Below are 27986 nucleotides of genomic sequence, written 5' to 3'. Positions count from 1 at the left end.
TCAGTGACGTCAGAGCTCGCCCTCGGCGTCCCATCGCATCGGGCAGGGCGGCCTGGTGGCGCCGGCTGGGCGCCTGGGCAGGGGGTCACACTGGCCACAAAGTTGCCGAGGGATCAAACTGCCCACGCTGGTACCCACATAGGTCAGAATGGATTCTCAGAAAAACCGGTCAGCTGTTGTTGGGGTTGACATTAGCTGGATCTGGCCGGGTCTGCTATGTGAGTGATTATTTGTGGACTCCCAATGTGGCAGTAGCCATCGTGCATGTTTCAGATATATGTTTCTTTCTATATTTGCAGCTGCACACCTAAATTAATTGACAGACTGGTTACCCTACACCATGCTGACAGTTTCGTGGCATGACTTCCGGCTGGCAAACGTCCCGCAATGGCTCAGCTGTGCTGTGCTGGGCAGTTGCTGTACGGTGCAGTGTTGTCGCAAAACAGCATTGACATGTGGCCCAGCTGCACAAGCCCATGGCACAAATCAGCTGATTTTCACGAGTGGCAACCGTACTTGCGCGCAGTGTAAACTCGGCATAAGTACCGCCCGTCGGCGGCTCCGGAGTGCCGCACAGCTGTGTGGCGCGCGCCACTGCGGCAATTATCGAGTAAGCAGCGCACTTGTGGCGCACGCCGCCAGGTGGCACGCCAGCTGTGGCGCACGCCGCGCCGTCCAGCGCGGGGCGGGCGTCACGCACAGCCGCCGCCAGCACCTCGGCCCAGTTCAGAGGCGGCTTGTGTATCGATTGGCGCCCAGTCTAACGCCCAGCGGGGCAGCTCCGGCCTCCCCGCCATACAGATCTGTCGGTCTTTTGCCAGACGATCTGGGAGCTCCCTTTCGACAGGCGATGCCACCGTTTGGCTCTGGATGCCTGTGCGTGACGTAACGCTCGCAGGGTCTTTACGTTCTCACTGGGCTCGGCAAATGATGAACCTAGTTTCAAATGTGGAACAGTTTTAAAAGTTTGCTAGGGACATATTTATAAGGACATACCACGTGAACTGCAAAGGTGTCGTAATAGCAAGGATGGACATGCGACGCCCACAAAATGAAGCAAGGATGTTCCAGCACGTGGGAGGGAGACTGTTCCACCCCCACCCTACCTACACCCTTCCGCACAAAATACTGTCCCACCCCAACACTACCCCACCCCCTCCCTGCCGTTCAAACCCCAAGTCTGATGCTTAAACTGGGGGTTTGCCTTAGACCTACAATGGTGCCTGCAAAGTCAAGAACCGAGCACGAGCCTGTGCCAACACCCGTGGCTCATGCTTGTTCCCACACCCGTGGCTCATGCTTGTTCCCACACCGAAGAGAAAGGACTTAAAGATCAAACCAAAGAACAGCGCGCATGGTGTTAAGCTAATAAATTGTGTTATGAATGTTTTGTATTTGTCATCAAAATGGCAATTATCAGTCTGCTTTAAATGTGTGCCATAGCAGACGTTAATGACTGATCAGACGACGTCCAGACAACCAAGCGGCGGGGAATCCAAATGTGCCTGAATCACGAGCTTAAGATCTTGCATTGCCCGATAAGTGCATTTGCTATGTTCCCATCCACCCACAACTGGTATGATATTGACTTGTTGGTGTCCTGGCACTACGAATTGAATACATTTAGCATTTTATGCTTTTAAGTGTCATAAGAATATCAGTTGCATAGCACACTTTCACCCTGGGTCATGAATTACATTTTTATAGCCCCTCGTGCAATAACTCGGCCCGTAGCAAAGAGTCGTGCAATGTTTTAGTCAGGGGTTTGTCCTGTCCGATAGATACTTGTCCGATTCTCTTTCTCCGATAGATAACCATGTTTCCTCACCTTTAATAGAGTATTTGTACTTTATGTTGCAATACTAGTGAAATATTTACGTTCGGAATATTGATATCGAAAGCTGAGTGCAGCGTAATACACCCTTCATTCCACACAAGCTATACGAATGGCCTTTGTGATAATTCGCCTTCCATTCAGATGTGAGTCATTTTTATAGATAATCGTGCTCCGATTTCCTATTGACTGGAACATCGCCACCAGATAGCAATTTGTTCGTTCGTTGAGTTATGAGTTATTTAATTTTCTTCCTTTTGTTCTGGCTATGTTCTTCCCCCCCCTCTCTCTCTCTCTCTCTCTCTCTCTCTCTCTCTCTCTCTCTCTCTCTCTCTCTCTCTCTCTCTCTCTCTCTCTCTCTCTCTCTCTCTCTCTCTCTCTCTCTCTCTCTCTCTCTCTCTCTCTCTCTCTCTCTCTCTCTCTCTCTCTCTCTCTCTTTCCCTGTGGTTATCCCCACATGCTGCTTCTTTCTTCCACTGTTACTGTCCAGCGTTGCCTTCTTCCGCCTTCTCTCTTCTACCGTCCAGCGTTGCGTTCCGGCGTTGACCCCACAACTTCTGTGTCCGCAGGCTAGCAGCGGCTCAAGAAGCGCGTGCGCGGGAGGCAGCCGCTAGCGGCGCTGACCCGCTGGGCCGGCGACCGTACACCTACGCCGCGATGGGCAAGAAGAGCGGCGCCCCGTCACAGGACGGCAAGGGGCCCTCATCGCTCTTCCTCTTCAGCGAGACCAACCCCATCAGAAGATACACGAAGTTCATCATTGAGTGGCCATATCCTTTTCGTGCGGCAGTTTACGGCGTCTGTGGAAAGCAGGCCGATTGTCAACCTATAGCGACGTCTGCATCATATGCATTGACGCAAGGCAAAGTTGATAGCAAATCCATTATGTGGCCTACTTTTTGAAGCAGCAGATTAAAAAACCTGAATGATGCTCTTTTTTAAATTGGGCAGTTCTACAAATAACTGCAGCGGTGAATTGATAAACACGCATTCGGACACGTACACACATGCTGATTACTGTTGGTAGCGTACTCCGACTGACTTTTCACTCTTTCAAAGTCACATGCATGTTTCCTTTCCCATCACCTTCTGTAGAATGCCGTGTGTAACATGGAACCAGAGAGGTACTTACAAATGTAGATGCCTTATCATGTAGATTACAGCAAAACCTAAATGCAACGACACAAATACCTTCAGGAACTAATACCAATGGGGTTCATCCATGCATTGGAAGGTCCTGAGTCAAGCGGTTTACTGGGAAAATTCACCAGCTAATTCGTAAAAAACATGACTTGAAAACAGGCCGCCAGCGAACCATGCCATACCTAGAAAGGTGACCAAGTGAAATAAATGAATTTGGATTACATCTTGGTTGATTCGCGCTTTGTTGACGGTTGATAAAGTTTTGGTAAAACAACAGAAATAACGGCACTAGGTGTTGGTTAATTTGCATACGTTTCGGGCTCGCATAGTTTTACGACTTCATGTGTGCTGTTTGGCCCAAAATTAAGTGTGCATTCAGAATCAGTTTTGAAAAGGCGACTTTGTCGTATTCCCGTCTGAGTGGTGGCATCTGTGCGAATGGGGGAGTGCCGCTAGCACTGGCTGCTCTGTAGACGGTATCTTCGGCTACACCTGGCAGCTGGCCTCTCCCGTGTTTTTTACCTGCTCTACTATAGATACCTGGTATCGCTTGTGGATGTTAAGGCAAGGCGGTGTGTGGTGTTCGTTCGAGCGCCAGTGACCAGCTGCGCGCATCCAGCCGTGCTGCTCTCAGCGCGCTGACCCGTTATTTGCTCCGTCAGTGTTAGGCTTGTGCCGCTGCGGAGCGAGGTCGCTGATGCTTGTGCCGCTGCGGTACGAGGTCGCTGGTGCTTGTGCCGCTGCTGTACGAGGTCGCTGATGCTTGTGCCGCTGCGGTACGAGGTCGCTGATGCTTGTGCCGCTGCGGTACGAGGTCGCTGATGCTTGTGCCGCTGCGGTACGAGGTCGCTGATGCTTGTACCGCTGCGGTACGAGGTCGCTGATACTTGTGCCGCTGCAGTACGAGGTCGCTGATGCTTGTGCCGCTGCGGTACGAGGCTGCTGATGCTTGTGCCGCTGCGGTACGAGGTCGCTAATGCTTGTGCCGCTGCGGTACGAGGTCGCTGATGCTTGTGCCGCTGCGGTTCGAGGTCACTGATGCTTGAACTCACTTTGAGTCCGTGCCGCGCAAATATTTCGCAGTTAATTAAGTTACTTTTTCATTCTGTTGAATGTGAAACATTGTTTTTAAACTTAAAACTTTTTGGCAAATCGCGCCTGTACTAAACACAAGTATCAGAGTTGCGTTTCTAACCGTTCAAAATTCCACAAGACTGTGGGAGTGGCTGAGAAGATGCCAGCACCTAAGAGGCGTGATAGCCGGAATACTCGGCTTCAAAATGTCGATCGTTCAAATAAGACACACACTAGCATGCGGACATACTTTTAATCGGATCGTCTTTCCGTCAGAGCCATGTCAAAAATCGAGATCACCGTTCGCTGTCACATCAATCTCATGTCACATCTTGCTTGTCTTCATTCCTGAGTCAAGCCAGCTCACATTAACGAATCCCTGCAGAGGTCGCTGAACCTTCGGCATGTTTGGGTTTAACTTGTATTGGATCTTTATTCTCTCAGCGGTCGTGGCTCTCTTAAGTTGCACATGCAGAGGGGTATCACTATATACCTTCGGGGGGGGGGGGGGGGCGGGGCGCTGAGGCCGCTGATCGTGAGTTAAGCTTCCACCCAATGTTCCTCAGAGCCCCTCCCCCTCCCCCTCTAATGCATATGGACAAAGAGAAAATACTGGGCCAAATAAATACAGAACAATAATAACACATCTTGGTAATTGGTGTACTAAGTAGTAGGTACCTGAACAGATTGCTATTACTATCGTGTAAATTTTGGACTTATTAGCATCCCGTAGGTGCCTCGTGTTTTTTGCCACGTTAACTCCTTCAGTGTGTTAATCATTCTGCAAATGTTTGGCAAGCTTTGATAACGCCTGGATTGGGATAAAGAGCAACTTGGCAGCTTTTAAAAGTACGGGGTGGCTATGATCAAAGTGAGCATGTTTTCCTTAAGAGTGGCAAGTGTATTTCGCAAAATCCCTCCTGTGGCGGTTATGCAGCACAATCAGCGACAGCGGTAGTCACCAGTGATCCCCTCACTCAGATTTCATGAAGCGTTTTTTTGTGTGAATTGCACCCCCATTCCATGCTTTTCACAAAAAAGGCACTTCACATGAATTTGAAATGGAAAGTCATTCCTCACAGGAAATTGGTTATGAATCTACGAAATATGAGAAAGTTTCGTTGTAGCTTTAGCATCGTGGACGCAAATCCAAGTTGCCAAAATCCGGAGAGAAGCTAGTTTTGAGCCAGCTTTAGGTTGAAAGCCGCACCCCTACCAGATGGATTCTCTATAAAATTGTAAAGGCTAAATGTATGAGTACATCTGAATTCCTCCTCAGGATTTGTATGAAGACACTTATTTTGCATGTGTTCAGTTCCGGACATTTTGTCTCAAAGAGTAGTAAGCCCAACTATCCGTTTCTTGCGAAACACATCGACTCCTTCGCAGTTGGTCGTCAATCGTGTCTTTATTCATTTTTGCGGGGATTTCCCTCGGTCATCCAGCCAGCGCCATCTCCGCCGCTTCCTTGACGTGCTTGCTCGCCTCATGTCCGAAGCACTGATAACAGTTCTTAGTTTTTGTTCTCAGGCTTCCTTTCCACTTATGTCTTTTCAACTTAGGTTTATTTTCGCTACCACCATCCATTGTTCCGTACAGTAAGCACCATTATCTCATTTAGTCCTCTCATTCTTGTCAGTCTTCGCCACGTTGTTCGCATTCTTCTTATCTGGTCTCTCCCACTCGTTTGGCTCACCGTGGCAAAACTGGTATCAGGAGAGTTGATGATGGTGATTTGAGTCGTAGGGCGCGCCGACGTCGGAGGTCATTTTGCGTCCAAGCGGGAGAGTTGGCAGCAGTGCACAGGTGGAGAGTTTGCTACAGTGCACTGCTACCGTTACCAATTTTCCTGCTGCGTTCTTCCATTCGTCTCATGCCTCCAAACCATCACTCTTCAGTGGTCTCGCTTATCTCATTCATTGTTTTGCGACTGTCCCAGTCATCATATTCATCGTTCTCCAGCCGGTACAGCCTTCCCATCCAACGTCCTACAGATGTTCTTAATCCTCCGGTCTCCCCACCCCATCCACACCCAGTCCGCTATCTATGTTTTCCATCTGTCCCAGTCCTCCCAGTCATTACTCTGCAGCTGTCCTCAGTCCTCCCAGTCATTACTCTGCAGCTGTCCTCAATCCTCCCAGTCATTACTCTGCAGCTGTCCCCAATCCTCCCAGTCATTACTCTGCAGCTGTCCTCCGTCCTCCCAGTCATTACTCTGCAGCTGTCCTCAGTCCTCCCAGTCATTACTCTGCAGCTGTCCTCAGTCCTCCCAGTCATTACTCTGCAGCTGTCCTCAATCCTCCCAGCCGTCGCCCCCATCCTGTCAGTCTTCCCACTATTGCCGTGCGGCCGCTCCCAGCGGCCGGTCACCAGCATCGAGTCGCTCCCCGCTACCGGCCGGTCGTCTTCACCGCAGCGACCAGGCTTGGTGCCGGTGGATGGAGCCAGGTCGGCGCCTCCCACCGGTAACAAAGGCGCCGGCGGCGGTCGAGCCGAGGACGAGAGCTGCCGGGCAGAGGTCGAGAGCAGCCGGACAGAGGCTGGGAGCGGCGGGCCACTGTCGGCTGCGGTCTTGATCGATCTTCGCCGCCCTCTCTCCGCGCCGCCGCGCTGGCGCTCTCTCGCGCGCCGTCTTCGGCCGCGCCGGCGGGCCGATGTGCTCACGTGAGGGGTGTGGCCGGCGCCCACCAGGTCACGCCAGAGAGACGCGCGAGGACGCTTCACTCACGCACGCTTGGGGAGACGGATGGCGGCGGGAACACGGCCGGTGTGGTGCGCTGCGATCAATTCTTTAAAAAAGATAATAACTGCACCCAAAGCCCCTCTCTCTCTCTCTCTCTCTCTCTCTCTCTCTCTCTCTCTCTCTCTCTCTCTCTCTCTCTCTCTCTCTCTCTCTCTCTCTCTCTCTCTCTCTCTCTCTCTCTCTCTCTCTCTCTCTCTCTCTCTCTCTCTCTCTCTCTCTCGCTCTCCCTCTCTTCTCCCTGCCACCGCTGTGGTGGATCCGTGTTCATCTCACATTGCGTATTTTCCGCGCTGTCAAGATTGCTGTCCTTCCGTTTTCTGCCCGCTCAAAACTCCGCCCGTGACGTCATTCCGGTGCCGCTAACTGACGTCATCGCCAGTCAACTGGCTTTCGGAATGTCGATGGTATCTCGGGCTGCGTCTGCGTCCGCGGCATGCCTGTTGGTATCGCGTCGGGCCAGATGGGTGCGCCACCACTAGGGGTGCATCGGTGTACCATGGCCAAGTCGCTGCAGACGCCTCTGGTGTCGCACCGCCCCGGACCACCCTACGACTTAAACCAGCAACTGGAGGGCCCAAATGAATGGTGTTGGCCGACTGCTTCCTCTGTGTAGGTCAGGCCATATTTTGCTCTGGTTGATCCCAACGGAACATTAAGGAAAACATGCTCTGCCTTCATGAGCAGGGTTGGTTGGATGAGTTTCCTTTCCTACTGCATGGTTACTGTGCAATACTTGTCACAAGGCTCATGAGTTAGAAACGGACGGAATTGTGTGTAATGCCCGTACCGGCATCTCCGGATCCCAAAGCTGCTTTTTTAAACGTATTGTGAACGTCCCCATATTGATGCGTGTTACACACGCGGAACAAGTACACCATGGCGTATGAGGCGGGCACAGGTTGATCTCTTTATATGATGTAATTTTTGCATAAAACGAATCCAGTACGTGGATTGATTGTTCAAGATTAATGGTTCGTAGACTTGTGGCTACATGCCAACACCCCTCGTACGCATTAGCACGCGTCCAGGTGGCCGGTTGGATACACTTTGCTCGCGTGGGTGGTCAATTTGCGCCCTAAAATCTCAGGAACTGGGAAAACTAGAGACACCAAACGGAAAGCTGGAGACACCAAATTCACAGCACGATGAACTGTATGTAAACTCACTCGGGTCAGATTTTCAGGTTCTTAGGCCCTGCTATAGGTCAGCGGCCTTACAAGGCACATCTAAATTTTATACCAAACGATTCGCCATTCAATTGTCTAAAAATCCGCCATCTTTGGCGTGGCTACGCCACGCCGTTTGAAAACCATTCTGGGAAAAATTCGAGGAGGTCATACTGACCCCCACCTGAGCGCGTGTTAACAGTCAAAGAAGTTCCGGTTATTAGACTGCCGCAAGTGGCCCCGCCAAACACCGTACAGAGGAAGAGTCGGACGCATCACCTACCCTGTCCAGTTCTGGAATCCACCTAAGGCCTGTTGCTCATATTTGCAGTGCAGGTAAGATACACGTTATCTGATGACTAGATCCTCCATGCCGGGGTAATTATGACGCCTCATTGATGCTTAACACTGAATTTATTTAAGAGGGGATCTTAGAGTCTTTGTAGAGAACCCGCCTGAAGAAATGTTGGTGTCAAGATAGGCTTTACTCACTGTTATACTTCTTAAGTTGACACGCTATCAATTCTGGCAGGGCCACGCTTTTGAACAATCCGCCTCGGTGGCTCCTTACGTTGGGCGGATATTCGTCTAAGGACGTACAACGAACTTGATTAGCGTAGCTCCATGCTTGGAGGTGTACAGACGCGGGGCGCAGAGTGGCAGGAGCAGCTTGCCCCGCTGACCCTCACGGTTCCAAGTGCCCTTGCAGGAGCATTTGCCCAAGTGGCCCGGATCGACCGGCTCGGCAGCAGAGGGGTGTTCCCCCTCCGGTCTTCACAGGCTGGCACCCGGCGGCCTCCCTGCAACTGGGTTAGAGCCGGCGGCCGGCGCTCGGTCGCCGCCTCTCTATCGATTGCCGGCGGCCGGTGGCGCCGGTCCGAGCGGCGGCCGCACCGACACGGCGGCGCCTCGAGGTCTGGCGCTGCTGCAGCACAGGGTCTGGTGCTGCCACAAAACAGGGTCTGGTGTTGCCATGGTACGGGGTCTGGTAGTGCCGCAGCACAGAGTTAAGTGCTGTCGCGGAACAGTGTGCTGCCGCGAAACATGATCTGACACTTCCACGGCACAACGTCTGGTGCTAACATGGCACGGGGTCTAGTGCTTCCGGAGCTCAAACTCTGGTGCTGCCGGAGCACAGAGTTTGGTGCTGCCTCAGCACAAGATCTAGTGCTTCTGCGGCACATAGTCAAAAGCTATCGCGGGCAGTGAATCTGATATTTATGTGGCACAGGGCCTGACTGCTGCAGTGGCACAACACTCGGTAACACCGCGGCGCAGAGCCTGACTGCTGCAGTGGCACAACACTCGGTAACACCGCGGTGCAGAGCCTGACCGCTGAAATGGCACAACCTCGGTAATACTGCGGCACAGATCCTGACTGTTGCACTGGCACAGCATACCGTAATACTGCGGCGGAGAGTGTCGTAATCATAGCTGGCGGCAATGGAAAGGAGCACATAGCAACTAGTTGTGTCTTTAGGTAGCGAACATAATTAAGCAAAGTTAAAGTTGGCAAGCTAATGCTACCACGCGATGCGTCTATGACGAGGCCTGTGGGCTTTAGGCACAGGCTGGAAGAATTCATCATCTTATTTGGTAACACAGCTTTGTGCCCTATGAGAAGCAGTGTTGTCATATATCGTCAGGATTATGGAGAATAGTTTTCAAACGATCTTATCCTTCCGTGTGTCCATTGGTCTTTTTTCGCTCGATTTTTACAACCATAATGTCAAAGGAACATTAGGTGGTAAACACTAGGGCATACACAGGGGCGGAGAATGCCGAGGATGTGATGCTGCAAAGTCCTCAAAATTGTCTTATCTCAGTGGGAAAAAGATAATGTCATGACAGCTTTAGTTTACTTTCGCGTAGCCGGTGCCACACCTGCCAATCCGCATTTTTCACCCGTGCGCATAGAGTTTCAATAGTTGGAGAGTGACACGGGATAGGTCAGCGGCACAAACCCCCAACTCCCGGTCAGATGCCACGCCTGAGGGATAGGCTGTGAGTCTCGGCCGACACGCACGGGACCTGTGCGCTACGGCTCAGATCAAATGATCACTGTGTTGCCAAGCAGCGCTGGTAGCCTGTGTTCACCTGGTCGCGGCCGCGGTCAGATGAAGCGACAGCAGCGTGACGGGTCTTCCCTCTCCTCCTGGTCGCATGTGGCATTTGTAAGACCTTCTCTCTCCTCCTGGTCGCATGTGGCATTTGTAGGGCCTTCCCTCTCCTCCTGGTCGTATGTGGCATTTGTAAGGCCTTCCCTCTCCTCCTGGTCGTATGTGGCATTTGTAGGGCCTTCCCTCTCCTCCTGGTCATATGTGGAATTTGTAGGGCCTTCCCTCTCCTTCCGGCCGTATGTGGCACTGGTCGGGTTTTCCCTCTCCTTCCGGCCGTATGTGGTATTGGTCGGGTCTTCCCTCTCCTTCCGGCCGTATGTGGTATTGGTCGGGTCTTCCCTCTCCTTCCGGCCGTATGTGACACTGGTCGGGCATTCCCTCTCCTTCCGGCCGTATGTGGCACTGGTCGGGTCTTCCCTCTCCTTCCGGCCGTGTGTGGCACTGGTCGGGTCTTCCCTCTCCTTCCGGCCGTATGTGGCACTGGTCGGGCATTCCCTCTCCTTCCGGCCGTATGTGACACTGGTCGGGCCTTCCCTCTCCTTCCGGCCGTATGTGGCACTGGTCGGGTCTTCCCTCTCCTTCCGGCCGTATGTGGTATTGGTCGGGTCTTCCCTCTCCTTCCGGCCGTATGTGGCACTGGTCGGGTCTTCCCTCTCCTTCCAGACGTGTGTGGCACTGGTCGCCTCACGTTACAATCATTATGCGGAAGCCATGTCTAGCACCTTGGTAGAGGACCTATGACTCTATTCTGCTGTTACGCGCTGGTGAAGCTGCAATGTGTGATATGCGGCATTTTCGTTCGGACATTTAATTATCAGCGTGTTCAATGTATCGTATTGTGCTGTGCGCCTTTAAGCTCATTCAAATTCATGTCCACTTGTGAGCTCGAGTCGACATCATAGCGAGGTTTGAAGGAATAACACACCGTCAAAACACTAATGTAAACTCAAGAGCACTCCACCTCGCGGAATAAAAGGCGAAGAAAGAAGGGGTTGTTGTGTGAATTGCCTTTCATAAGTCTCTTTGCAAAGCTCAAATGATGGTGCAGGCAAGTCAAAGGTAGCCCAAAGAGCAGCGGTATTGTTCGCCGCCATGTTGCGATTCCACGGTTTTGTAGTGCTTCAGATCTGCGTGTCTTGTCTTATGTATGTGATTCTTCAAACTGAATTTTTGAAGACGGCTCCTGTGAGTTTCACATAATTTCAGCCATCGTCATGACCAATGCACCCCGCACTGCGCATTAACTTCCTTAACAGCTGACTTCACTCCGTTTGAGACAGCTGTCCTCATGACCATTATCGCCAACTGCGTGGTGCTGGCGCTGGAAGAACATCTCCCCAACGAGGACAAGACAATGCTCGCCATCAAACTGGTGAGGCACAAGCCTATGGCTTCGAGGGCTAACCTTCATGCACGACCATATGCGAAATTCCTACCCGCCCACCACACCGTGCAGCGCAGTGGGTCTCTGTTGAACTATGCCGTAATAAACCAGTTACATGTACGAAGCGAAAGCCCCGTAAGACGTACCAAAGGTACTTTTGTCAAAAGTCACGCAACGCTGTGTCGTCACAGTGCATGATCGTGGCCACTTGCCCAGTGAAGCCGCTTCCAGAACGGCCATTGCGTGTTTACCGAGACATGGACGTTGTTGATCGTTCTTGGCTTTTGTTTTGCAGGAGGCGACCGAATCTGTTTTTTTGTGTATCTTCTGCGTGGAAGCATCACTGAAGATAATGGCGCTAGGATTTGTGCTACACAAGGGTGCCTATCTTAGGAATATCTGGAACATTATGGATTTCATAGTTGTAGTAACCGGGTGAGTAGCGATTTAATACACTCTTTAGATTTAGGTAACCGTGATTATTGGCTTCGAGATTGTATTTCTCATCCTGAATCACCGGACTTCTTACTAAGCGTTTTTTGTCTTCCGACGATGACTATAAATAGCGTCAAGCTGGTTCGCAGTAACTCATCAGGTGAATGTACTTTGAGATCATCCATGATACAATTTGTGCTCCGTGTTCGATGTGGACGTTTGATCAGTGTATTTGTTAAGCAATGGTCCCGTGTGTCCCCGTCGCTTGAAACACCCAGACGTGATTACATGCTTGCGAAGTGGATAAGAAAATGACTGGATGTAGACTAGCTGCAGGTCGGCGTTGATGGGTCCGGGCGCCGTGGCCTTATGCAGGCTACGCGGGTCAGATACGGCTGACGCCGACCCTCGCACTCGCAGCCTGATCACGGTTTTCATGTCGGAGGCCATCAACGTTGATCTGCGAATGCTGCGTTCATTCCGCGTTCTGCGCCCGCTTAAACTGGTGTCTCGTGTGCCAAGTGAGTGTGTGCTTGCCGGGCGCCGGGGTGCGCGAGGCGAGGGCGCATTGGACCGTTGCGGCGGTGGCTGCCGCTCGGCCGCACGTGAAGTGCATGCGACTGCGGCACGTGCCGCCCGCCACGTGCACGTGCACGCCCGTGGCGGGCCCGTGGACGAGGTGCGATGGCAGAGTGACGGAGGGAACCGACCCGGGCGTCCGTCTGACTGCCTCCTCTCTCTTTCTCTCATCTGTTCCTGGCAGCACCATGACACTATTTGTCGAGGCTCGGATTGACGTAGACTTTCGAATGCTCCGGTCGTTCCGGGTTCTGAGGCCTTTAAAGCTCGTGTCAAGAGTGCCTAGTAAGTCATCGAGTCCAGGTGCAGCAATTAGGTTAGGCTAGCCTAGGGAGGCTTAGGCTTAGTATAGATGCTACACATGTTCCGCCAGAACATAGAGAACTAGATCATAAGGAGGCCTTGCCTTAGCGGCGTCATAGTTGTCCTTAACATGTGCACTGGGAATAATTAGCTGCCTTAATTGGACCGCCGCTATAGTCATGAAGATAGATGGCAATAGGCCACAGCTTAGAACACAGAGCTGGTGATATTACTCAGCAAACTAAATGCAAATTGAATAGCTCTGAACGTGTGCTTATTACAGACCCCTTCAACGACGAGACATTTCCACTTACGCAGATTTTGCCTGCACGCATACCCTTAGAGATAATATTCGCCTTGTAATTCTAAGATTCGTGTTTCCAAATTACTCAAGAGGTGATCGTCACGGCCTAAAGGACGGATCTCAAATTCGGCGTACGGGATATGCTGTCCCCGGGCTTGACTTACGTAGCTTTTGCGAAAGTGCTTCAAGTGGGAGGAGACTCCTTGCACCTACCCGTGGGCTAAAAATAACCACTCTTTTTTTAGAATTAATTATCAATGTTTCTAGGCAGGTGTGACGCAGTTCCTAATGGTGATCCCATATGTATTTAAATGCAAATGGTATGTTTAATGTCACGTTAGGTCATAGCATCGCAAGGACCATGAGTTCGTGACAGAAGTTTAACACTACTCAGCCTCACAATGAGCACTCAAAAATTTATTCTCTGTGCTTAGCTGCTCCGATTTCACACATCAGCTAATGTGCTATCGTGCCTGCCAAGGCCAATTCCTCGATAGGAGGTAAGCTTCGGGGCATCAACAAAGGTCATGTTAGGTCAGCTTAAACGTGACGAACACAGACCATCTACACCACCTATTCGCCATGTACAGTCAGCCTGCCGCGCGCATTGGATCGGTCAGTGCGCTGTTGACCATTGAATGGATCATCAAAGTTTACTCTAGCTTGCTCTAGCTCAGATCATCAAAATTTTATGTAGGTCATGTGACTGAGAATAGCAGACAACTCATTCAATATCACTTGATGTGACCTTAAGCCAACTGGACCCTGATCTGACACGAACCTAGCTTTAGTTTCTTGTGGTAATCATGGTATGTCCGTGATGAGGAGGAGAATTGTCTGTGAGCTACCGGTCTTCAAAAGCGTTTCAGCTCTTACGCTTTCGAGAAAGTCGCGCAATGATGAGACAATTTTGGGAACATCGACTTATAAAAGATGGCATGTGCTGATGCCAGCCACATGATAGAGATACACAAAACATTTGCTATTAAAGGTGGCTGAAGCTCGCCTCTGTTCTTACACACCTCCGATTTGATGATGAAACCCGATGAAGTACGAGAGACTTAAAAGTAAACACCACGCGGTGTGGCTAACGAAATATCTCCGGTAGTGCCTGCTGTCATTGCTTATCTAAGACGCCTAACACAATCGTAGACATAAAACTGGCGCAGGCTTACGGTGCATGTGTCTGTACCGTTGGAACCGTTATCGGTTACGTGCTCTTATAGCGGTTAGGACATCTATCCGGCGAGGATGTTAATGTTTTACAGCTTTATAGAATTTAAGTATTCGCAGCCATGGCGTTGTGTGATAAAAACGAATCAGGACGCAATACTACCGCCAGTGGTTTGTGGTACTTTCTTTCCTAAAACTTTTTCCTAACAATGAAAGTTAGTTGAAAATGTGGATTACGTGTTCAGAATTAAAACAGCCGACGAAAAATTTTGGTAGATTTCGTAGGTATTCTTAGCACTGTATCATAATGTGCCAATCACAACACATGCTTGTTGGGATTATTCCTGGCATGTCTATTAGCGGCTTGCCAGAGGCCGCTTCTACATCTGCTAACAGAAATCAGCCTTATAAGAAATTTATGGAGGGTACAAAACATAAGCTCGGCTGGTTCAATACGAACATTTCTTCTGTGAATCGCCAAAGGCATACCACGACTAAAAAGCGCCTTTCCCGATACAGCCACAGCTGGCAGTGCCAGTGAGGCCAGACTCCGACCCTCCCTTGTGCACCAAGCGCCGAGCTAGTGCTAGCCGATAGTGTGCCACGTAGCCCATTAACTGCTAGCGTCCGCCTAGGGCGGCCAGAACCCCAGGTCACACCCGCGGGACTCCAGCCAGAGCCGCTAGTGCATAGAGTGACTAGTTGTGCTCTCCTTTCAGACTGGTAACGTTGCTAGCTGACAAGCAGTTGACCTCTGGGGTCGACTTCAGGACGCTCAGGGCCATTCGTGTCCTGCGACCGCTTAAGCTAGTGAACGGCATCCCTAGTAAGTAGCACAACTAGTTTTAGCGTTGCTTTTGCAACCTCTGTTCGACCGCGATCCCTCAACTGATGTGTCTTCGTTTTGAATGCAATGACAAGCCAAGGTAAGTTAAAATAACTGAATGCTCTACGTTTTACAGCCATTCAAAACAATCGCCTCCAGAATCAGTCGATCCACATTTTGACCATGTCAATGGCTAGTTTAATGCAACTATGTCCTCGGCAGATCAAGGAAAGCATGTGCGCATATATCTTTCGTCAGCACATTTCAATGAAGGATCATATCGGTCCGATGGCACGTGTCACTGCAGAGTGAAACAACGTCCAGAGACAGCCTAGGTCACCGACAGGCACTGAAACAGTCGCCGGGTGCCACAGCAAGTGCCAATCTCGGACGCCTGGGCCTTCAGTTCGCCCCGTCCTGACCCGGCTCCGGTGCGGGGAAGCCGCAGCTCGAGCGCGCGGCCCGGGCCTGGCCCGGGGGTAATGCGCGCGTGTGAGCTGCGTGCGGCGTGCCGGGTGGGTCAGCTGGCTCGGTCCGCTAGAGACCGACAGCGAACCGCCGATCAATAGCCCAGCCGCCGGCCGGCTGCCGCCGCCGCCGCCGCCGCCGCCGCCGCTGTTGGTAAACCGTCTCCATGGTGATACGGTGCGCGCACGTACGTGTGCACACACCGCCCTCGCGTGCACACACCCACGTGCGGCGTGCATGCACGTTCCGTGGCGCCGGTGACAACACGCCCCGCGCACACGAGCTGGCCGATGGGCGCCGCCCCACCCCAGCGCTACCGATGCATGAACGACTTCGCGCCGGCTGTTCCTTTTGTCAGCTGCGTCAAGAGCGACCGCACATTCAGGCGGTCGACCGTCACGCCGGAATAGCTCGTGCGTCACGCCGGTCGCGTTCGATGGTTGCCGTTTAGGTGCTGTAGCGCGAGTGACGACCTGCAGTGGTCGAAGGTCGCGCTCTCTTCGTTCCAGTGGAGACTGTGCCGGCAATGGCGCCGCCGCATGCGTCTCCGCTGCGACGACGCGTAGGCTGTCTCCACGTCACACAGCTCTCCTCTGGTGTGACGCACGTCTCGGCTGGTGTGGCGTACGTCTCGGCTGGTGTGACGCACGTTTACGCTGGTGTGACGCACGTCTCCGCTGGTGTGGTGCACGTCTTTGCTGGGCTTTGTTGAGGATCGGCTCATTTTTCCGCATTTAGACAATCAACGAGAAGGTGGGCAATTGGAAGACTTACTCCGTGGGGAATGCTGCTATTTCGTGATGGCACGCGTTCCAAGAACCCGTGGACGCTGCCTCTCTCCGCCATGCACCACAGCCAGTGTCAGGATCACTTCCACAACAAGTCCATTGCCTCAGTCGCCTCGATTTGCGGGTTCTGGATCGGGTTCCAGACCTGGATCCGGATCCGGGTCCGAATATGGATATGGTTTCTCGTGGCTCGAGTCCAGGCCAAACCCCGTTTTGCTGCGCGCGCTGGCGCCACCAGTATGCGACACGCTGCAAGGCTACCTTTGGCACCCTATGAACAGCCCTTTTCGACATGCCTGTTGGATGACTCGCCCGGGCGACAGGCACGCATTGATGCCTGTAGTAACGAAACTAGTCCCATCTACCGACCTTGATCGGAGGGTCGGTCAATGACCTGCATCTGATCTCCCCAGACGTGACTGATTCTGTCTTACTTTTTTGACGGACACTGAACCTCAGCGGTGACCTCGACGGCGCCTTCCTATTTCGAGCGCATTTTCGCTACATATGCGCACTACTGCTACTACGCACACACTACTCTGTTGCCTCATGCACTGCTGCTTTAGTGGGTACAGTCTCCTTTGGCTGACCGGTTACACATGAGGCCATGTCTGGCATGGAAACGTGTGACTGGGCTCTGTCCCGTGTCGACCCTTCCTTCGGGGTAGCTGGGTCGCGGGCGTCAGAGTCAGAAGAAGAGAATAGGGCCAGTTCTGATTTAATGCTGAATCGAGGGACAAGCTGACAGGAGAAGCATTCGAAGTCGTGGTACATGAGAGTGGTTCTGCCTGTTCTTGCTTCCGCATCTCGGAGCGCTAGTGAACGTTTGTGAGGAGGCTGCCTTCGAGGAAAGTGGCGGCTCCGGCGGGTGAGCATGGGCCAGAACATGACGGCACTACTCGACACAGCTTGACGGACGGCGTCTGCAGCGGCTAGGCAGCACACAGCACCGGCCGGCACGTCAAAAACGGAGAGCAGTCTCACAAAAACGTAGACCGCTGCCTTGCTAAGCTGGCACTTAGTGGAGGCCACAGCACGCGAGCAGCGAGACCGGGGTATTGTTCTGCCTCTGACACTTCGTACACCGTTGACCTGGCGTTGTTGTTCAATACTCTTCTAATTCGGTAGTAGTATTAGTAGCTCGCCAGCTGTCGTCCTTGACATCGACTTTTTCAATCATATCTCATTAAGAAATACAGCACAAAACGATAGTATAGATGATGCGCCACTAGCCCTTTTGACTGCACTTGATTTCTTGTTTTGTTTAGTAGGATTCGCATGTCTTTGCTGGGAGTGCCGCGGCTCTTAATGTTCCAACCACTGATGTCGGTATTAACATAAGGTTCTGTGTGCCACGGTGGACAGGGGTGTGCACTCCTGGTCGCCTGTTATCGGTGATGGGTAGGAAAAAATGTTTCTTAAAGCTGTCACAAGTTCAGTTGACTTAGTTGTAGAATACTGCAAGTCCGTCTTCAGGGTATGCTGTGCCTCTGTTTGACTAAGCACCGACGAGCGCGATTGGGAGCGTTTTGGGAAGTCAGATATCTGATCCAAACTTAAGGCAGCCTTTAGCAACAACCATAATACAGGTCATAGCTGGAAAACTGGTTATGCACTTGAAACATGGGTTGAACAATGTTTTATTATCAATTGCCGGAATCCAAACAAGTAATGCGATGTTTTTATTTGCTGCGTTCCAACACGTACACGCATTTGGCTAGGTGATATGATGATATGTGACTGAGTCTATGCTTAGAGTCAAAGTCCTTTGTTTTCGTTTGGTTCTGTTTGTTGGGCGGATGTTTTGTCTCGCATTACTGGCGCATTCGTCGTTTTTTACGGAGGTCCACCTTTTTTCTGACGACTGCACCGGCTAAAAGTAGCGTAATTTGTCCAAGAAGGAAGCATGTAAGTTCATGATTGCAACAGAAGGAAGTAGGTCCACTTGCATATTATTTCCACTTAACAGCACTTACATAATTCATTGACACGATTTTTGTCACTGTCAAGAAAAGACTGCCTTTATGCTCCTTAAAGTGCTAGAACATAGATGCTTTTGGTGTTAGAGAAAGGAGATGTTTAAGAATTGATTTCATTGTTGCGTACAGGTGTGATTGATAAACTGCAAGCGGTTTATGTTGATGGATTTATAAGTTTTCCCTTTAACAGCCTGCCGACATTTGAGGCTCGTAATTCTTAACGCATTTACTGCAGTTGGTAATGACTACTTAGTTGCGGTACAGCCTCGTAACGTAGTGCATGTGGGTAGTGGATTGTGTTATGGAAAGTTGAATGGCCATTGCCATTGCTCAGAAGATACCTGTTTGCACAGTTGAAAATCATGCCGGTATTTAACGTCGGGTGATGATTTCAGGTCTTCAGGTAGTGCTGAAATCCATCATCAAAGCCATGGCGCCTTTGTTACAAATCGGCATGTTGGTGTTATTTGCCATCGTCATATTCGCCATCATCGGCCTCGAGTTCTACTTTGGCGCTCTTCACAAGACTTGCTATAGCTTAGAGGATTTCGGTAAGTCCTTGCCGTCGTGAATGTGTTAAGACGTGCCTTATTCTTTGGGAGGCATTTTACAAATCAGCCATCTTGAAAGTAGTTTGCAATTATTGCAACATTGGTGCGCATCGCTGGTTGCTGTGGAAGGCGGCAAAGTATACTTACTCTTTCCGTTTGTGTGAGAAATCAAACACTATTCATATGGACATGCTGCATAATCTCCTGGAACAGAACTAAAAATTCAGTTGAAACCCCCCAAAAATTTGTGGTTTTGTATGTAACCCTAGGTTACCAGTGAGATCGATGAAAGATTACGTGCATTCTGTATGCTTATAAAAATCGTGGTTATTTCTACATTCGGACCTCGCAACTAAATGCTGTTGCAACGTGCTCATACAGGCGTGGATATGTCCACTCACGGTAATCAATCATTGTCTCGTGCTATGACGCAAGCGTTCTATGGTCCTGAAACCATTGAAATCCAAAAACAGGTTATGGCTTTTACTGATCACGTTACTTAAGAATAATCTTCACCAAACTGTACAATTTCGGTAGGAGATGCAAACAACGTTCTTACTTTTTTAAGCTGTCTCACATGCACATTGCTGTTGCATTTCTGTACCGATATGTGCCATTTTCAGATCAAATTGTCACGGAGGGAGAGCAAGCCACTCCATGTGATCAGGCGAATCCGCCAGCGACGGGTAAGTGTTGGACAAAACCTACACCGAGAGAAAGGAGGGCTGTGTCCCTTACCCCGCGACCACCGAGGTGGGAACCTGAAGTCCCCCATCTCCTCACCTTCCGCAGGTCCGGAATAACTTGTGTTCAGTACGAGCTGGGGCCAACAAATTGTATGCACCTTACAGGGGATCAATTTGGCACCTAGCGGAGTAACACGACATTGCAATGCCTGGTCACGCCACCAGGTTATGGCAACACCAGCGATTGCCTTCCCGGCAATTTTTTTCTTCGCAGCAGTTTCTCCTCCTGTCTGTGGTTGCTTTATTGAATGACTGGCCGCTTCTCAGGATCAGCCAAACTAAATGAGGTCGCATCGGGTCAACATCAGAGTTCATGTGAGGTCAGCGAGGAAGTGTAGAGCCAACGAGACTTGCCTCGATGATTTGTGATAAGTGGGTGGGTGTAACTGACACATCTCTGAACTTTTGCGCTCTACATGACATGCGGACCGTAAGATCAGCTGAATGATGTCAAATAAGGTGGCCTGACATGATCTGTCAATATATGCCTGACCTGGACATCTATTTATCGCTGTCATTTGTTGACATCACGATACAATCATGGGGGTCAAGCATACGTTCAGTCGTTTCGGATCAGTTGCAAAGTCGTGTAACCATTATCACGGATGCCAGATCGCTGAGGACATTCGGAGGTACGGCTTATTTGGGGGTAACTTTGGTTGAATCTGACGTAATCGGTCACTTGTCAGATGTCATCTCAGTGATTTCTGAATATGATTCACCATAGCTATCGAGCGCTGTTTCAGCAGTGATGATGCGGAAAGTGTTCCCTGAGATACCAGGGGAGCTTTTAACCTCCCCAGTCGGTCTCGTGTGGCATAATACCCCAGGTGGTGCCGGATAACACCTGTGAGAGTCATTATCAAGTGGCAGCTGATCATAGTAACACCTTCAGTTTTGCTTCAGCGTGACTTTTACATTTCTGCTAACGGATTACTTTCCGGTGAGAGTTTTTGGAAACATGTTTTACGTGACTAAAAAAGCGCTCACAAGCGTGTGTGGCTTTTTTAGTAAAATCGTTTAAACAGGCAGACATCATCCCAGTATAAACTTGTGAATTATACACAGCACAAACCAACTGCCTCGAGGCACTTCTAAACAAAGATCACGTGGTTTGGGTTGAGATCAGTTGACTCAGGACACATTCGTGCAGGCAGGGAACGGTGGGCTTTTTAGCTCTTATATTTCTGGAGCTGATTTCACTTTCGGCTCCTCTTAACAATGACATGAGAATTAACTTTTGATTATCAAAAATGCACTTTTTTGGTTTGTCATGTTTTACAATGAACAGCGCGTTGTAAATTCGCTGGAGCATCTTTCACTGACTCATGAGTTCCAGCTTTTTTAATTGAATTTTTCACTCCCATACGGCCTTTTTGCGAGGGAATTTTTCCCTCCCACCCTAGTTCAAAAGTGATTCCAGCGCACTGGGCTATTCCAGTGGCTTGAGGGAAAAATAGGTGTGTCATTATGATCTATTTGACAAAAACATGGGAAAACGGAGCAGATGGCGCTTCCGAAACTTTTTTGGATAGGGCTGGTGCATCGCAGAAGTCAACACAACGCTTGACATCCCGAGGTGGTCCGACACATTCGATTTTAATCGTGTGTCTCTAGGAAGCTACCGGTGCGAGAACACCACATCCATGTGCCGAGAAAAGTGGATCGGACCCAACCAAGGAATCACCTCATTCGACAACATCGGCTTCGCCATGCTGACCGTGTTCCAGTGCATCACAATGGAGGGGTGGACAGCCATCCTCTATTGGGTGAGTACGAATCGTCGAAATGGATGCAGACCGATCTGAAATCTGCGGCGGCCGTTAATGAACTGCATTTTTGTCGGCTGTGTGCTTTCAGATTTGGAAATTTTGTCGTCATCATAAAGATGGAGGCCCACGGCGTCGGTACGTTCTTTACGGTTGAGGAATCCGATTCAGGAGCGACTTCACGAGCATGCGTATGACGCATGTTTCTCTTCGGCAGACCAATGACGCTGTTGGCAGCACGTTCAACGTCGTCTACTTCGTGCCTCTGATCATCATCGGCTCCTTTTTTATGCTCAATTTAGTTCTCGGCGTGCTGAGTGGGTAAGTGGGAGCGGCGCGCGCTCAAGCGACACGCCGCAGCTGCCGCTCTCGACCAATTAGCGAGACGGGCCGGACTCGGCCCTGAGTGCTGATTGGCCCGTTCACCGAGAGCTTCGCGTTCGCTGACGCAACGTCTCTGTGGCTGCGCGGCGCCGGTCGGCGGCGGGGTCCGCCTGGCCCGGCCAGCCCGCCGCCGCAGCCGCGGCGCCCGACACTGAGCAGAGCCAGACGGGCCAGCCCCGGGCACCATCCCCGCCACGCTTCACCCGATGGTGTGTGTCATGGACCAGCCGGGGCGCCGCGGGCTGTGTCGTGCGCCTGCCTCGCCGACAGTCGGCTCGCTCCGGATGACGAGGCGGCGCCGACCTCTCGCACGGACCGTCCATCGCCCGAGGCCGGGGCTGGAAGTTCACCGTTGTCCGTACGTCCGTCATGGCGTTGTTTCGCGAATCCGCAGTCCTGGGACAATTATGGTAGTCTTGACTGGGTGATGATAAATATTCGAGAGCAAGTAAGGCGCCGTGTATCGATCTGCCAAAACACCAGTGTCAAGATGCAGCCGGTAGTGATTATTGTACGGAAGTCATAGTTGAACTTTGAAAAATTGACGGCGACTTGGCGTTTAACCACCAGTGAGTTTTCCAACGAGCGAGTCCGTGTTGAACGAAAAGAGCAGTTCCGAAAGATGCGAGAAAAAAAGCTGGTGGCTGAGGCCTTTACGGGTTACTGCGACTGGATCTGTAAAGCAGGTGATGAAGGAACGCACGGTCGCGCACGCGACAGACTGACGCCGGTCGTGTCTTGTCTGGTGACGTAGACGGTCTTTAGTCGACACCAGACCTCCGCAGACGCACATCCTGCAGCTGCGCAGGTATTGTAGCGTCGTGGCCGAGTTGGCGGCGGCCGGCCGGTGGCCAGAATAGACCCAATGACGTCACTTTCTGCCGTGACCAGGCTTAGCTCGGTCGCCGGTCCACCGGTCGGCGCCGGCTCAGGCGCGCACGGACGCTCACACTTCACATGCACTCTCACGTAGGTGTAGCCCGTGGTGTGCTGCGCAATCGGGCAATATGCAGTTCAGGAGAATGATGTCCTGTCATCGTGTCGTGATTAACCTCCGGATTGTTTTCAGTGAGTTTGCCAAGGAGCGAGAGCGGGTAGAGAATAGACAAGCCTTTTTGAAACTTAGGAGACAGCAGCAGTTAGAGAGAGAACTGAATGGCTATGTTGAGTGGATTTGTAAGGCAGGTGCGTAGAACTCCATGTTAAGTGTTCCGTCTGCACGTTGATATGATCGTTGAAAGGAATGCATGCAGGCTGCATGATTTTTTCTGACCACATTACAACACCTGACAATGATCGCTATCGATTTGCTAGAATATGCTGATCAAGTGATACTGTCGCCCACTTTCCCGGGCTAACTTGCCGTGTCCCGTCGCCTTCCTCCATGAGGCTTTGAACCACCACGCCGATTCGGATCCACGCTAGCACATGACCTTTCTGTGCGCTTGACTATATACTCCGCACGGTGAGTCGCTGATGCGCTGTGCGACCTAACCCCAGGATCCCCAGCTCGCTTTGAGAACGAGATGCTCTTCGCCTCGCAATTGTTTTGGAGACACTTTTCAGGGCAGACACCCTTCTATTTTTGGCTATGCCTGGCTTGATATGCTGGTACCCGCCGAACAGTCTAAATGTTGAAGTGCGCGCACCGACTGCTACCACTTCTGAAGTGTTTTCTCGTCCCGATATTTTTTTTTCGGTTTGCAAGGCTGTGCGCTGCTTTGGGCTTTTGATCCTGGTCAATTAGTGTATGAATGACAGCTTTTAGATTTTCGTCGAAACGCGATCAAGGACCATAGCTTCATCCTCCGAAGGCATGTGGTGATAACCGTCAATGCTTTCTGGAAAATAGTTATTTTGTTGATGAATCCTGTGCACGCCACCGTAAGATCTAGCCGATGGTCGTTCATGATTATATTGTGCGATTAGAATCCAAATTCATGGTGCTTACCCGAGACCACATGCGTGTCTGGTACGCTACACTTGTTTTGTGAATTTGAATGCTAAATCGTCTGTTGCGTCTTCAGAGGAAGTGATATTAGCTGAGGAGAGGACCACGGAAGAGGAGAAAATGCATATCATGGAAGGTAAGAGCTGCAGTCTGGGTCACGTGGCAGATAATGCGCAACGATTTGGCTCTTTTTGGAAGCCGTTTGCTACTCCTGCCCCAGCAACTCGTCATGAAAAATATGACCGTGGCGTGTTGTGTTGTGTTATAATTATCGATTGCGGTCATTGAAAAACTCTAAAAATAACTTGTTTTGAACAGGTGGAAGGTGAGATCTTCCCCACCCATACGATCTCAGAAACACCTAAGCTATGCACACATTTGTAGGGTGGTTCTAGGTCACAAGAAACCTTGTGTGCAGTTGTGGTGACCGAGTCAGTTTTTTTTTTAGAACGAATCAAGTTTTGAACCATGTTCTGCACACCGTGTGGTCGGTGCTTCTTTACTGTTCCATCCTGTGCTTGTAGTGTCATAGGGCAATGGCTGTCACAATTTTAACCAGTATAAAAGTTGTAAACGGTGCGCTCGTCTTTTATTTGAAAATAAGGTACGCTAGCTCATTTGTAGGGTGCGTGATTGCCAGACCAACTGCTGGCCCGCCCGATAATGTCCTGCTGTTGTCATTTGTCAGGGTTGTGGTGATCTGGTGGTCTGGATCTTGGTCCCTTATATAAAGGACACGATTCGGAATCCTGTTGCGCAATGGCTCCCTGGGCGCTAACATAGCTACCGTAGGCGTAGAGCTCCATAATGGCGTTCAGGACAGTGCGTCACGTCCCTTTAAAAAGCGTCGACTTTTTCGCTTAGCAAACACATCTTTGGACACTCCTGGCTTATCTATAAGTACGCAAACAGATTACGCAATCCAAACCTGATAGCAATCTTCTACGACCTTCTGTGAGACATAATTTTACGAGTTTAAAAAACTATTTTTTCTCGAAATTATTGGATGATTTAACAGGTGGACTTGACGTTGGTAGTAACGTGTCTAGTCACTTGGCTTTTGCGTTCTTAGCACGGCGAAAAGCGGCAGCGAAGAGGAAGAAGTTGAAGAACCTGGGCAAGAGCAAGAGCACAGACACCGAGGAGGAGGACAACGACGGCGAGGAGGACGGTATGTCCTCTCGGTTCAACATACTATCGCTCGCTTTCCCTTCGTCACCACTGGCGGACAGTGCATTCTGCCCTGTTTGACTCAGTTTGGTGGCTTAATTCGTTGGCAGTGAAAACAAGATGGCAAACATGTTCGGCGGGTTAAACAGATGTCATTTCCGGATCAGTGCGGTGTATTTATCATTAGAAGGGTCACAGCAGTGTCCCAAGCTCCGTGACACGAATGAGTTGCGTCTTAAGGGACCAGCCCAAACGAATCATGTCGGCGAAGTGATTACTGACGCTGTTTTACGCTTTTTCTTCAGCTTTGTATATGCCGAAAAAGAAAACAGGTAACCGACAATGCTCTGTAGCTTGGAGGCCAGTGCCCCTGATCGGCCATTGCTTGTCACCGAGGCTACCGGAGTGGGTCGGTGTGTAGGCTAGAAAGTACGGTCGTCGATAGGTAGTGTTTGATTGTGTTGCAGTCTCGTACGCAGTTGCCAGGACGATAGCATCTCTAGTTCAGAAACAGTAGCGGTCCGTGCGGCACCCGTGCTCTGCCACCCCACCCATTCTCTGCGTGAACCCTCTGGACTCCCACTAGAAGTCTGTGCTTTACGAGTCGCCCTTAGCGTAGCTGGGAGCGGGAGTGTGGCTGCCCGATAGCGGGGTGCCGCCATGCCCATTCGTCTCCTAGTGACCGTAGGCGTCGCCGTGCAGGCCGGCCCGCGGCAGTAGCTGCAACCAGGTGTCCGTGGTCTGAGTCATGGACCCCGCGCGCGGTAAACACCACGTGACGTGACGGGGCGTGTGTAGCGTCGGCTACCAGCGTGACTCCTCACATGGTGCTGGACCACGCTGCCGCCACGCTCGGCCGCTGTGACGATCTGGGCTGAGTTAGCCCGGCCGCTGGAGCTGACGTGTCGGCGCTGTGGCGGTGGGAGACCGCCGCGTTACTTGCCAGCGACCTTAGTCCTCCCCACTGACATTGGCGTCTGCGTGGCTCGGGCGGCGCTGGCTCGCCCGCGAAAAGGCCACGCAAGCCGTGCTGGCGCCGCCAGTCGCCGGCTGCCACCTGCCAAAGGCGGTCCGCGAGGCGCGTGCTGCTTCGCGGTTTCGGTGAAAGATTTCCGCCCGGGTGGCGCGAGGAAGCAGCAAAGCAACGGCAAACACGCCGTCATTGTCTCATTTCTGCGCTATGTCCGCTGGGCCTAATATAACCTGACGGCGATGCTACGTTACGTCTACTTCAGGGGATCGGGGTTCTACAATAGCCTCCAGTTTGGGTAGGACGGCCATCCCGGCAGGCGTGCGTGGGAATCACACCACGGTAGGACGTTCTACGTGCAAGCCTGAAATTGGGCTCTTCTACGTCGACCACTACTCGATCCCGGTCACTTCACAGGTTCTTGATGCCGTTTAAGCGACCCGTTTTTGGGCAGTGACAGCTGACGAGCCACCGTCACGCGTCGCGCATCTCCCGACATTGTGGCTGCGTGCCTACAGAAGCCACTGTGTAGGAATGGCGTACTGTAACGACCCATTTTACAGGCTTGGCCAAGGCGTCATACTTAAAATCAAAAATGAAGAACCAGGGGGCCTGTGCAGGATTTTGGAGAGCAGAGAAGACGTTTAGGTACGTTACAGCTCATCACAAATGTTGTCACAGCCCTTGGCGTTATATAATGGTTTTGTGTAAGGTAGTTAACTCACCAGCTCTGGATCGACCTTACTGTTGAGAGAGGACGCCTGCACGGGATTGTGTGCGATTGTGCGTAACGCCGTGTACTGCGTTGTCCAATGCAATGCTTCTGCGCGAACGTCTTTCAACTGCTTCCGCAAGTGCTGCCGCATCTCATTTACCTCACTTCACCGTGAGACGGAATAGTCTCCTGTCCTCTCCCTTCCTCTCGTCCTCCCTCCTATTTCCTTCTCTACACCGCTTCCCCGCCCGATCTCTCATTTCCTCTCTCTGTGCCTCTCCTCGTCGTCTGCCTGCCTCAACCCCAACATTTGTTTCCTGAGGTGTCGCGCAGCTTACTCCTGTATCATGTTGCACACTTTCCCTCAGGTTCGCTATCCGCAAGGCGGTCAAAACGCAGTTTTTCTACTGGTTCGTGATAGTGCTGGTATTTCTCAACACGGTGTGTGTGGCCGTCGAACACTACAACCAGCCCGACTGGCTCACTTTGTTTCTCTGTGAGTATGACTCGTTAGAAACGCGATCCTGTTTTCATACGTTCTTAATGTCTTTTAGCCTAGGCTAGTGGCCCGCACAAGTTATTAGAAGAATGTGCGCAAGCATACATATTGAAATACGTGGAAGTCCACTTCATAATTTGTTCCTTCCTCGTCTTAAGTTGATGCGAGGAAAACCCTGCGTTTTTACTTTCTGTGACCTCTGGCTGCTTATGACTACTAGCGATCCTCGTCAGCACTGTAGGTATGAAGCTTTCCTGCTTCCCTGATGACGCACGCTGACCCCTAACAACCAACCGATCTGCTTCAGACTACGCTGAGTTCGTGTTTCTCGGACTGTTCATATCGGAGATGCTGATCAAGATGTACGCGCTGGGTCCGCGAATTTACTTTGAGTCGGCCTTCAACCGATTCGACTGCGTCGTCATCTCGGGCTCCATCTTCGAAGTGGTTTGGTCAACGTTCAAGGACGGCTCGTTTGGCTTGTCCGTGCTACGTGCTCTCCGTCTGCTGCGCATCTTCAAAGTCACGAAGTGAGCATTCATTGTGCTGAAATTAAACATTTTGGGTGAGCTTTGAGTTTGCAAGATAATAGGAGATGCTAGTGGCAGTTTTGCTGTCGCCCCTTAATCAAACTCGCCATTTCGGACATGCTTTTCCGTCCACTTTCGCAAGCCTACCATTGGTCTGTGTCAGTTTGTAATGGTCTTCCAGAGCCGTCGGAGACGAAGGTCTTAGCTCGGTCTGATGATGAGTATAATGCCTGGTCCTGGACATTCCGTAAATATCAGAGTGGATACCCGTTTCTGCAAAAGACATTTGTATTGCGAGTCAGATGGTATTATCTACTTTGATCTTAATAGGCTAGCTGGTGTTGCTATAGCGTGTCTATGCTGGTTGACAAGGAGATAAGCC

General features: G+C 51.1%; 1 protein-coding gene across 2 annotated transcripts in view; it reads left to right on the top strand.

The window, feature by feature from the left end:
• Positions 1 to 2401: 2401 nt before the first annotated feature.
• The window catches only part of cac (calcium voltage-gated channel subunit cacophony), a 59592-nt gene continuing 34007 nt past the window's right edge, over positions 2402 to 27986 (top strand). For both annotated transcript variants that reach the window (XM_037227405.1, XM_037227406.1), the window contains exons 1-15: positions 2402 to 2604; positions 11347 to 11452; positions 11760 to 11899; positions 14978 to 15084; positions 18715 to 18870; positions 19494 to 19556; positions 21234 to 21385; positions 21603 to 21706; positions 22839 to 22954; positions 23797 to 23856; positions 24793 to 24891; positions 25196 to 25222; positions 26424 to 26508; positions 26944 to 27071; positions 27382 to 27604. In XM_037227405.1, the coding sequence (XP_037083300.1) occupies positions 2492 to 2604; positions 11347 to 11452; positions 11760 to 11899; positions 14978 to 15084; positions 18715 to 18870; positions 19494 to 19556; positions 21234 to 21385; positions 21603 to 21706; positions 22839 to 22954; positions 23797 to 23856; positions 24793 to 24891; positions 25196 to 25222; positions 26424 to 26508; positions 26944 to 27071; positions 27382 to 27604 (1679 nt within the window). In that variant the 5' untranslated portion in view covers positions 2402 to 2491. The remainder of the gene's footprint in view (positions 2605 to 11346; positions 11453 to 11759; positions 11900 to 14977; positions 15085 to 18714; positions 18871 to 19493; positions 19557 to 21233; positions 21386 to 21602; positions 21707 to 22838; positions 22955 to 23796; positions 23857 to 24792; positions 24892 to 25195; positions 25223 to 26423; positions 26509 to 26943; positions 27072 to 27381; positions 27605 to 27986) is intronic.

Source organism: Pollicipes pollicipes, unplaced genomic scaffold, assembly GCF_011947565.3.
Source record: "Pollicipes pollicipes isolate AB1234 unplaced genomic scaffold, Ppol_2.1 Scaffold_5724;HRSCAF=6776_pilon_pilon_pilon, whole genome shotgun sequence".
Lineage (NCBI taxonomy): Eukaryota > Metazoa > Arthropoda > Thecostraca > Pollicipedomorpha > Pollicipedidae > Pollicipes > Pollicipes pollicipes.
Note: the sequence above shows the minus strand (reverse complement) of the source record. Positions and strands in the feature narration are given on the sequence as shown.